This window comes from Delphinapterus leucas, chromosome 1, assembly GCF_059928025.1.
Source record: "Delphinapterus leucas isolate spDelLeu-1000000601 "Yukka" chromosome 1, BTC_Dleu_Yukka2, whole genome shotgun sequence".
Taxonomy (NCBI): Eukaryota; Metazoa; Chordata; class Mammalia; order Artiodactyla; family Monodontidae; genus Delphinapterus; species Delphinapterus leucas.
In genome coordinates this window covers 109,700,072-109,711,686 of record NC_143129.1, presented here as the reverse complement: position 1 = coordinate 109,711,686, position 11,615 = coordinate 109,700,072, and the positions used below count along the sequence as shown (strand labels likewise).

The window sequence follows — 11,615 nt, the reverse complement described above, 5'->3', positions numbered from 1 at the left end:
TCATCATTGTATCCTAGCAACGTGTATTTACCAATAAAAGCCCAGTTTTCTATGTACATTGTACTTGTGCCTCATAACATCTCAAGGTAGGGAGTACTTGTGCCTTATAACATCGCAAGGTAGGGAGTATCACCACTTTACAGATGTGAAAATGAGATTGGCCAGTGCCCACAGTACAAGGGTTGGAACCAGGATCTGACCTAGATCCATCTGGTTGTAAAGCCCATAATCTTTCCACTTAGATCACATTCTGTTTAACCGGCTTTGGTATCCACACTGCTCTTTCTGTTTTATGGGTAACCTGTTGTGTTCCAATAATTAGAAACATCTTTCAGAAACTTAAAATTTGACTTTTAATTCTGGAGGAATTTAAATTAGCAAACAGGAATATTTGATACAGCAAATGCTACAAGGTTTAGCAGAGAGCCTGGTTCACACCAACTTTAATTATGCTTCCCTCTTGATCGTTTTCAAAGGGCAGCAACAAAGGAAGGAACAAGAATTTATTGACCGTGTGTGGTGACACAATGAAGTAATCCTGACTTATTTTAATGAAAACGTGTTTCTGACAAAGGTGATTTTAAGGTTTCTCGTTATTGTTACTTATGTCTGTTTGGAATGCTGACCATTTCATCTGGACTAATATTAACAATGCACATCAAAACGTGCCACGGCTAATCCTGGCGTATGATAATGGATGTATTCTAATTTTCAGTGGAAGAGTACTTGTAACAGATATAAAGGCTCAAGGTTGCCATCAGTTAGACCTCTTAGCATAAAGAGATCCATTTGTAGGAAGAGTAAATGAATTTGACTTACCAACTGCCAAAGCATCTCACTGTAAGTAAACTTGACTGGTAATGGCATTTAAATTAAAAAATTGTGATTAATAAATATTCATCTATTTAATTCATCCTTAGTAGGTATATAAATATGCTTAATGTAAATTTCAGAAATTATGTGAAAATAATTTATTAAGCATATATGTCAAAAGGAGGCCATTTACAAAAAGCAAAAAAGATTGTGCTGTTGATATGATTCTAATTCTCCTGTTACATCATTTATCATTTTTTATTTTTCTTACTTTAAAGGTAATATATCATTGTCTATTAACCCACAGTTGCCTCAAAGAGTTCTAATTATGTGCGAACGGAAAGAGCACTTAAATATGGGGCAGGGGTATACTCCAGGGGCCGCCCCCAGATCCAAGCTACAGGCGTCCTGAGACTAAGGAACAGTGGGCTTCATGGCACAGCCCACCTCAGACTCCGAGGCTGCGGTGTTGGAATCCACCCTCAGCCAAGACACAAGCAAGTCCCTGTACCCACCGGCCGTGGACAACCCCTTCACGCAGCAGACGCACATCAGCGCGTGGCGCTGGGCCTATACCGTCCTCATGGGGGCTGTGCTGGTGCCGGTGCGCGTGTCCTACATCGCCGTCCTCTTCATCTTCCTCTGGCCGGTGGCTGCGCTTTCCACCATAGGTCGTCGTGCTCGACTAACCAAGCCCGCCAGGAGTTGGAGAAGAAGACTGGTGCAGCCAACTCTCAAGTTCTTGTTTCAGGTGACTTTTTTTTCAGCAGGGTTCCTGGTTAAAGTGAAAGGGATAAAGGCAACCCGAGACGAGGCCCGCATCTTCGTTGCAGCACCGCACTCGTTTCTTTGACGCAGTCGCCTGTGTCGTAGCAGGGTTCCCCTCGGTGGTCTCTGCGAGTCAAAATGTGCGTATCCCCGTGGCTGGGAAATTCTTACTGTCAACGCAGCCGGTGCCTGTGACCTGAGATGACCCCAATTTGAGGAAGAATACCCGGGAGGAAATCCTGAGGCCAGTGACATCTGATAGAAAGTGGCCACAGATCCTGATTTTCCTGGAAGGAGTGTGTACCAACCGCAGCTGTCTGGTCACTTTAAACTAGGGGCCTTCTCTCCAGGTGTTCCTGTGCAGCCAGTGCTGCTCAGGTAGCCAAACACCCTGGACACTGTGACCTGGACCTGGCAGGGGTTTACAGGCTTCCAGACCTGTATATTGACCCTGAGTCAACTCTTCACCAGGGTAGAAGTTGAGTTTATGCCCGTTTATATCCCAAATGACCGAGAAAAAAAAGACCCCGTCCTTTTTGCCAATACAGTGAGGATCATCATGGCCAATGCTCTTGGGGTGCCTGTGACAGATCACACTTATGAAGATGGCAGACTGATGATTTCTGCAGGTAACCTTTGACTACCCATGGAAGGCGGTTTGGTTGAATTTACAAAAATTAGCCAGAAATTAAAGTTGGATTCGGATAATATTCATCAGTGTTTGGATGAATGTGCTACAATTGCAGCTGCCTCAAAAGGAGGGAAGATAGGAATTACAGAGTTGGCGAATTATTTGAAACTCCCAATTTCAGAGCCCTTGAGACAACTTTTTGGCCTCTTCGACAGGAATAATGATGGCAGCATAGACTTCAGAGAGTATGTGATAGGTCTGACTGCCCTATGCAATCCTGCCAACACTGAAAAGATTCTGCACATGTCATTTAAGCTTTTTGATCTTGATAATGATGGTTTCATAACCGAACAGGAGTTAGCTGCTATACTTCGGGCAGCTTTTGGAGTGCTAAATCTTGATGTTTCCAGACTCTTTTGGGAGATAGCTGGACAGAACTCAGAGTACATTTCATACAGGACCTTTAAGAACTTTGCCCTGAAGCATCCAGGATATGCCAAGTTATTTAGTTCATACTTAGACCTCCAGGCAGCCTATATATATTCATTACCACAGCAAGTACAGGTTTGATGGTTGTATTCAGATGTTAAAGTCAGCCCTGAAAATGGTGAAAGTTAACATCCAAGTTGAAACTATGGTTGAAATAAAAATTATTCTTTGAGGAAAGACACAATAGTTTTTACTCTAAGTGGCCTGGGCACTTAATTATGATATTTAAAATGTGCTTAAGGAATATATATTTCAATTTGATTTTATAGTACCTAACTTTCTTCTTCAGATAGTATATTTGTTTCAATGTGGCCTAAAAGTAGAAAAATATCTGCTTATAACTTTGTTCACCCAGCATGGTTCTAGTTAGTACCTTTATTCTGCTTAAAGTAAGAAAAATAAAGAAGTAAAATAAAGGGCCTTCTTTTTGCTAAATTAAGGTCAGAGAAATATTACAGCCCACCACCTCTCCCTCATTTTTACAGAGAAAATACCTCATTAAGAGCTCTACTAGGGCTTCCCTGGTGGTGCAGTGGTTGAGAGTCCGCCTGCCGATGCAGGGGACACGGGTTCATGCCCCGGTCCGGGAAGATCCCACATACCGCGGAGCGGCTGGGCCCGTGAGCCATGGCCACTGAGCCTGCGCGTCCGGAGCCTGTGCTCCGCAACAGGAGAAGCCACAACAGTGAGAGGCCTGCGTACCGCAAAAACAAAAAAAGAGCTCTACTAGCAATAAATAAATACTTTGTTACCATTATTCTTCTCTCCAAAAAGGATCTGCTGCATAAATGCTTCCTTGCTCTTTCTCAAAGTAGCCCAAATGTTCTTATTGTACAAGACAAAATAAAAATAAACATCAGGAAGATATAGTATTGGGAATACCATTGAAACACTTATATATGGCATAGCTGCCCTTTATTTATTTATTTTTAAGGTATAAAAGTGATTATTTAGAATGGGAAATCATGAGAAAAGAAATGAGAAAAGAAAGCTAATATAATAAACATAGGTTATAAATACAGGAATTCTGATAAATTCTGTTATGTATGACTCTCACCAAAAGGAAAAAGTTTGTGTTTATAGTCGAATGTTTTGCATTACTGAGAACATTTCTTTTGTTCTGACTAGGCACCCATGAAACTTCTGCTCACTGTTGTGTACCTCCTTCACTATCCATGTACTTCCAGCATCATTTGCTGTAAGAAATCTTCACATAGTGATGTGACCTTGAGCCCTACCCCTTCATGTCACCTTGTAGGATGAATCAGTGAAGTATTCCTAGAAGCCATTCCTACACCAGGACAGGGAGTAACAACTTATCTAGATGTGGAAGTGATTTTGAACAAATAAATATGCCTTGCTAACCCAAACTACTGTAGCCCCAACTCAGCTTCATTGTGACTGAATCCTCAAAATGCCTACAGCCACTCAACGCCACCAGATATGAGGGGATATATGACTAAGGGGGAAGAGTCTTGATCACTTGTAGCCAAAATCTCTTACTTATGCAGACCTTACAAAAACACACCCAAGTAGACACATTCCTAGGGACCCTACTAGACCTTTGCAAGGGCTTGTACAAGTGGGGCCCCTAAAGCTTAAGGGTCATTAGTTAGCTTCCTGGTATTTTGAAAGAGTAGAAAGGAAGAAGAGATAAGAGTGGGAGAAAGGTGAGCAGATGGAAAAAGCTTAAGGAAAGGGAGAGAAAAAATTCAAATATTATTTTGAAATAATTTCCATGCAGTTCTGATCTGAAAAAAGGAGATGGATAAGTGATATTTCATAATCCCCATTGTTTTAGTCCATTCAGGCTGCTATAACAAAAATACCATAGATTGGGTGGCTTAAACAACCAAAACTTATTTCTCACAGTTCTGGAGGCTGCAAGGTCTAAGATCAATGCACTGGCAGATTCAGTGTCTGGTGAGACCCTGCTTCCTAATTCATAGATGTTTTCTCACTGTGGGCTTACCTTGCAGAAGGGGCAGAGGGAGTTCTCTGGGGTCTCTATTTATTTATATATTTTTTTATTTTTTATTTTTGGCTGCTCAGTGCTGCTTGTGGAATCTTAGTTCCCCAGCCAGGGATCGAACCTGCACCCTTAGCAGTGAAAGTGCAGAGTCCTAACCACTGGACCACCAGGGTATTCCCTGGGGTCTAATTTATAAGGGTACTAATCCCTTTTATGAGGACTCCACCCTTGAGACCTGGTCATCTCCTAAAGGCCCCACCTCCAAATACCATCACACTGGGGATTAGGTTTCCACATATGAATTTTGGGAGGACACAAATAATTCATTCTGTAACAACCCCCCAGCTTGATAGTCCCATGATAATAATGCATGCATATGTAATTCAAATACAATGATTTTTTAAAGGTAATGGAAATTATTCATTTAACTAAGAGATTTTCACTTAAAAATAGTTACCAAGATGTATCTTTACTCAAACAAGGGTACTATTACTCAAATATTCACTGAAGTTTGAAATTATCTCTAATTAGATAGTGAGCTATACAAAATGTCAGGGTCATTACTTCATTATATTCTACCTTTTAACCGCAAAATGTTAAACACTGCTTTATTTAAACCCTCTTTAATATATAACACTTTTTTATTGAAGTATAGTTGATGTACAACATTATATAAGTTACAAGTGTACAATATAGTGATTCACAATTTTTAAAGGTTATACTCCATTTATAGTTATTATAAAATATTGGCTATGTTCCCTGTGTTATACAGTATATCCTTGTAGCTTATTTTATACATAATAGTGTACCTCTTAATCCCCTACCCCTAACTGCAACCCCCTTCCCTCTCCCCTATGGTAACCATTAGTTCTCTATCTGTAACAGGTAACACTTAAAATAACCTTTTTATTGTAAAGTGCTTACAGTTAAAAACTATACCAAACAAATCCGTAGCTAATAATAATTATTACATATTATATATTATGAATATAATCTGTTTTAAGATAAACACTGTTGCAACTAACTCAGCTCAAGACATTAAAACTTCTCCAGCCACCCTATAAGTTCCTCTATGCCCCCAATCATAATTACAACCTCTTTCTTCCTCCCAAATTTAAACTGCTTTCCTGACTTTTATAGTTTCACTTCTTGTGTTTCTTTACGTTTTTGTTATTTAAATATGCATACTTTGACACTGTGATGGTTCTAATGCGATGACTCTTGGTGGGCTCCTGGATTGGGGCTGGTCACCAGAAATCAACTCATGATTAGAAGTTTGGAATCTTCACCCTTCCATTCTCTAGAGGGTTAGAGGGGCTGGAAATACAGTTAATGATCAGTCAGGCTTATAGGATGAAGCCTCCATAAAAATCTTCAAACTATGGATTTTGGAGAGCTTCTGGGTTGGTGAACACATGGAGGTTCTGGGAGAGTGGCACACCCTGGAGAGGGCATGGAAACTCCATGCCCCTTCCTACATATTGGATTGGCCAAAAAGTACCTTCGGTTTTTAAGTAAAAATAAAAGATTTTTCATTTTTACCAAGAACTTTATTGAACAACATATTCAACCTTCTGCCAGTTTTCTGGCAACTTCATAATTCCATCTTCCCAAAACTTTTTATCTTTTTGAGCAAAGAACTGTTCCAGGTGCCTTTTACAGTCTTCCAGGGAATTGAAATTTTTTCCATTAAGAGAATTTTGTAAAGCCCGAAATAAATGGAAATCTGAAGGTGCAATGTCTGGTGAATACGGCAGATGGATCGGAACTTCCCAGCCAAGCTGTAACAGTTTTTGCCTGATCATCAGAGAAACATGCGGTCTTGGTTATCCTGATGGATTATGCATTTTCTGTTGACTAATTCTGGATGTTTCTGTCGAGTGCTGCTTTCAGTTGGTCTAACTGGGAGCAGTACTTGTTGGAATTAATCGTTTGGTTTTCCAGAAGAAGCTCATAATAGAGGACTCCCTTTCAATCCCACCATATATACATCACCTTCTTTGGATGAAGACCAGTCTTTAGTGTGGTTGGTGGTGGTTCATTTCGCTTGCCCCACGATCTCTTCCTTTCCACATTATTGTACAGTATCCACTTTTCATCACCCGTCACAATTTGTTTTAAAAACGGAACGTTTTTGTTATGTTTCAGTAGAGAATCACATGTGGAAATATGGTCAAGAAGGGTTTATTCGCTTAACTTATGTGGAAACCAAACATCAAAGCGATGAACATAACCAAGGTGGTGCAAATGATTCTCAGTGCTTGATTTGGATATTTTGAGTATGTTGGCTACCTCCCGCGTGGTATAACGATTGTTTTCAATTAACGTCTCGATTTGATCACTGTCAGCTTCAACTGGTCTATCTGACCATGGAGCATCATCCAGCGAGAAATCTCCAGCACGAAACTTCGCAAACCACTTTTTTAAAAATAATTAATTTATTTATTTATTTATTTTTGGCTGCGTTGGTTCTTCATTGCTGTGCGTAGGCTTTCTCTAGTTGTGTTGAGCGGGAGCTACTCTTCATTGCGGTGAGTGGGCTTCTCATTGCAGTAGCTTCTCTTGTTTCGGAGCACGGGCTCTAGGCACGTGAGCTTCAGTAGTTGTGGCATGTGGGCTCAGTAGTTGTGGCTCGTGGGTTCTAGAGCGCAGGCTCAGTAGTTGTGGTGCACCGGGTTAGCTGCTCCGCGGCATGTGGGATCCTCCCATGCCAGGGCTCATACCCGTGTCCCCTGCATTGGCAGGTGGATTCTTAACCACTGTGCCACCAGGGAAGTCCCCACAAACCACTTTTGATGTGTTCAGTCAGTCACAGCACCTTCTCCATACACTGCACAATTTTTTTGTGTGTTTCAGTTGCATTTTTACCTTTCTTGAAATAATAAAGCATAATATGCTGAAAATGTTGCTTTTTTTCTTCTATCTTCAATATTAAAATGGCTACACAAAAATTCACCAATTTTGATAGGTCTTTTTTTAAATGCACGCTGATATGACAGCTGTCACATACAATCTAACAAAATTGTTTCAAATGATAAAGACAACTAAGTGCTACTAGAGCCATCTTACAGGAAAAAATGAACAAACCTTTTTGGCCCACCCAATACTTTTCCTCTCTCAACTGGATGCTTACTTGCATCATTTATCGTATCCTTTTATAATAAACAGGCAAACAGTAAGTAAGTCAGTTCCCCTGAGTTCTGTGAGCTGCTCTAGCAAATTAATTGAACCCAAGGATAGGACTGCGGGAACCTTATATTTCTAGATGATTGGTTAGAACCATAGTAACAACCTGGCGTTGCAATTGGCAACTGAAGGAGGAGCAGTCTTGTGGGACCGAGCCTTGAACCTGTTGGATCGGATGCTGTCTCCACATAGATAGTGTCAGAATTGAGTTAAATTGCCTGACATCCATCTGGTGTCACAGAATTGCTAGGTGTGTGTAAACCCCCCCCCACATTTGGTGTCAGAAATACTGTGAGTGTGACAGTGATGTGAGAGTAAAGGAGATACACAAGAGGAGAAGAGTATTTTCTAAACTTATGCCAACTTGGCTAGGGCATGGTACCCAGATATTTGGTCAGTCATTATTCTAGATGTGAAGGTATTTTTTAGATGAGATTAACATTTAAATGAGTAGACTTTGAGTAAAGCAGATTACCTTCCATAATATGAGTGGGCCTTTGATAAAAGGATAATTTAAATAAGAGAATTAAGCATTTATCCTGCCTTTGCAGTGTGAAATGTATTTCTGGATATCCAGTATTTCTCATTGATGAGGGAAAATTCTTCTTTACAGAAGATTTCCAGCAAATTTCTAGCAAATAAATGTAGAAAGAATGATAGAATTATAAAATCATTTTGTAATCCCTAGTTAATTGATTAAAGTAAGAGTTATCAACAGATAAAACTATCAGATGAAAATTAATGATACATTTTAACAACATTAAAATGGGGATAACCAAAGATTATGTGCCTTCTGACAGGATTCAAAATGAATTACTGCTTGTGGGAGGCAGAATAATGCCTACTCCTCCTGCCCCCAAAGATGTCTATGTCCTAATTCCAGAATCTGTGAATATGTTAGGTTACATGGCAGGGGAATTAAGGTTGCAGATGGAATTAAGGTTGTTAATTAGCTGACCTTAAAAAAAAAGGAGATTATCCTGGATTATCCACTTGGTCCCCAGTAATCACAACAGTTCTTAAAAGAGGGAAGAAGGAAGGAGAAGAAGAGTTCAGAATGATGCAATGTGAGGAGGATTCAACCTGTTAACTTTGAAGTTGGAGAAGCGGAGATGAGAACTGAGGAATGTGGGCAGCCTTGAGAAGCTGGAAAAGGCAAGGAAGCTCTCCCCTCAAGCCTTCAGAAGGGGATGCAGCCCGGCCCAAAGTGGAATTTTAGCCCAGTGAGATCTATGTGGGACTTCCAACCTATAGAATTGAAAGTAAAAATAAGTGTGTTGTTTTTAAGCCACTAAGTTTGTGGTAATTTGTTAAAGCAGCAATAGAAAACTAATATACCACTTATAAAAGTTTTTTTTCACGGGGTTCCCTGGTGGGGAGTGGTTGGGAGTCCGCCTGCCGATGCAGGGGACACGGGTTCGTGCCCCAGTCCGGGAAGATCCCGTATGCCGCAGAGCGGCTGGGCCCGTGAGCCATGGCTGCTGAGCCTTGCTCGTCTGGAGCCTGTGCTCCGCAATGGGAGAGGCCACAACAGAGAGAGGCCCGCGTACCGCAAAAAAAAAAAAAAAGGTTTTTTTGCTAAAAAATTGAAACTGAATATAATCAAGCCTCTAAAAACAGCTTCCATTTACAGAAAATATATGGGATAGATGAGCACAGTGCGTGATGCTACAAAGAAGCAGTCAAGGGCTTCCCTGGTGGCGCAGTGGTTGGGAGTCCGCCTGCCAATGCAGGGGACACGGGTTTGTGCCCTGGTCCGGGAAGATCCCACATGCCGTGGAGCGGCTGGGCCCGTGAGCCATGGCCGCTAAGCCTGCGCATCTGGAGCTTGTGCTCCGCAACGGGAGAGGCCACAACAGAGAGGCCCGCGTACTGCAAAAAAAAAAAAAAAAAAAAAGAAGCAGTCAAATTTAAAATGTGGCATACTCTACAGCTCAAATTGCTCAGGCTTCTGCCACAATGTCAGTGTCATGAAGGAAAATCCAGGAGATTAGAAGAAACTCAGGAGATGTAAGAACCAAAGGTAACCTTGTATCTTGTTTGAAAACCGATTCAAACAAACCAACTGTAAAACATAATTTTTAGGACAGTTGGGAAAATTTTACAGTAGGCTACATAGTAAATGGAATTATTGTCGATTTATAAGGAATACCATTAATGGTTTTGTAATGTTATGTAAGAAAATGTACAGTTTTCAGTGATGCAAACTGAAGTATATAGGAGAAAATGAAATGGTGTCTGGGGCTCTACTTTTAAAATTTTTAGAAGGAAGGGAAGAAGGAAAGAAAGAAAGAAAGGAAGGAAGGAAGGAAGGAAGAGAAAAGAAGAAAGGAAGAAAGAAAGATAGAAAGGATAGAAAGGAGGGAGGGAGGGAGGAAGGGAGGAAGGAAAGAAGGAAGGAAAAAAGAAAGGAAGAAAAGATGAGGAAAGAAAGAAAAACTGATACAACATATATGCCCAAATCTTGATAATTGTTGAATTTTGGTAATGGGTATATCGGGGTTCACTGTACCTCTCTCTTTGTTTCTTTGTATGTTTGAAATGCTTCATTTGAAAACATTTTTAAAGAAGGAAAAAATACATCTAAGAGAATCACTTTTTTTCATGAAATTGTAGTACTTAGATGAGTTTTTTGCCTTCCAAGGCAATTTTACCTAAACTTTTATTTCACACATAAGGATCACAGTTAAGGCCAACCCTAAATAAAATTATGGATTTAGCAGTGTTTACCTTCAGAGCTCCTGTTGCTAGCTTCCCAGGACTTTCTAGTGTTCCTGATCATAAAGCCTTTGAGGAAAAAATTTTTGATAATTTCACTCACATTAAGGTGTAAATGATTACAGATATAAATTAATTAAAATAGAAATAATGTTTTAAGTAAAAAATCTCTAATGGTGGAAATGTGAAGCATCAATAAAACTTTTTTTTTTTTTTGCAGTACGCGGGTCTCTCACCACTGTGGCCTCTCCCGCTGTGGAGCACAGGCTCCGGATGCGCAGGCCCAGCGGCCATGGCTCACGGGCCCAGCCGCTCCGCGGCATGTGGGATCCTCCCGGACCGGGGCACGAACCCGCATCCCCTGCATCGGCAGGAGGACTCCCAACCACTGCACCACCAGGGAAGCCCTAAAACTATTTTTTTGTTTTGTTTTTTAAGAGGGTACTTTAATTACTTCACAAAGCTGCCTAAGGTAATTTAAGAGAATTAAATTTACATGGACCAACCACCTCACACCAAAGGGCCCACATCATAAAAAGGTGAGGAACCCAGCAGATGTGACCTCACACCAGAGGGCCCACATCACCAAGGGGATGAGGCACCCAGCAGGAACCACCTCACACCAGAGGGACCACATCACAAAGGGGGGGAACCAGGCGGGAGTGACCTCACACCAGAGGGCCCACAAAAAAAAAAAAAAATTTACATGGACCAGAAACCATCTGTCATCCATTCCCAACCAGAGAGTAGCCTAATTTTTGCTTCATCAGCTGATAAAGGGGCATGGTAGAAGTATTACAGGACTTTGGAGGGAAAGAATCTTTTACTGAACTGTCTGGGTTTTAATACCTAGATCACCACTTACTGGCTGTGTGACCTTGACCAAGTTATCTAGCCTCTCATGCCTCAACTTCCTCATCTGTAATTGGGCTCATAGCATTACCAACCTAAATGGTGGTTGTGAGGATTAATTGAGTTAATACATACATAGAAAGCAGGTAGAGCAGCTTTCTCACCTAAAAAGCACTCAATAAATAT

At 40.9% G+C, this 11,615-nt stretch overlaps 1 protein-coding gene across 1 annotated transcript; it reads left to right on the top strand.

Annotated features, from left to right (window-relative positions):
- Nucleotides 1-1,087: 1,087 nt before the first annotated feature.
- On the top strand, nucleotides 1,088-3,158 carry LOC111164068 (lysophosphatidylcholine acyltransferase 2B-like). Its single transcript, XM_089919693.1, is given in 3 exon segments — nucleotides 1,088-1,656; nucleotides 1,658-1,902; nucleotides 1,905-3,158. Coding segments are annotated over 3 exon segments (1,533 nt in total). The 5' UTR covers nucleotides 1,088-1,246; the 3' UTR covers nucleotides 2,783-3,158.
- Nucleotides 3,159-11,615: the final 8,457 nt, after the last annotated feature.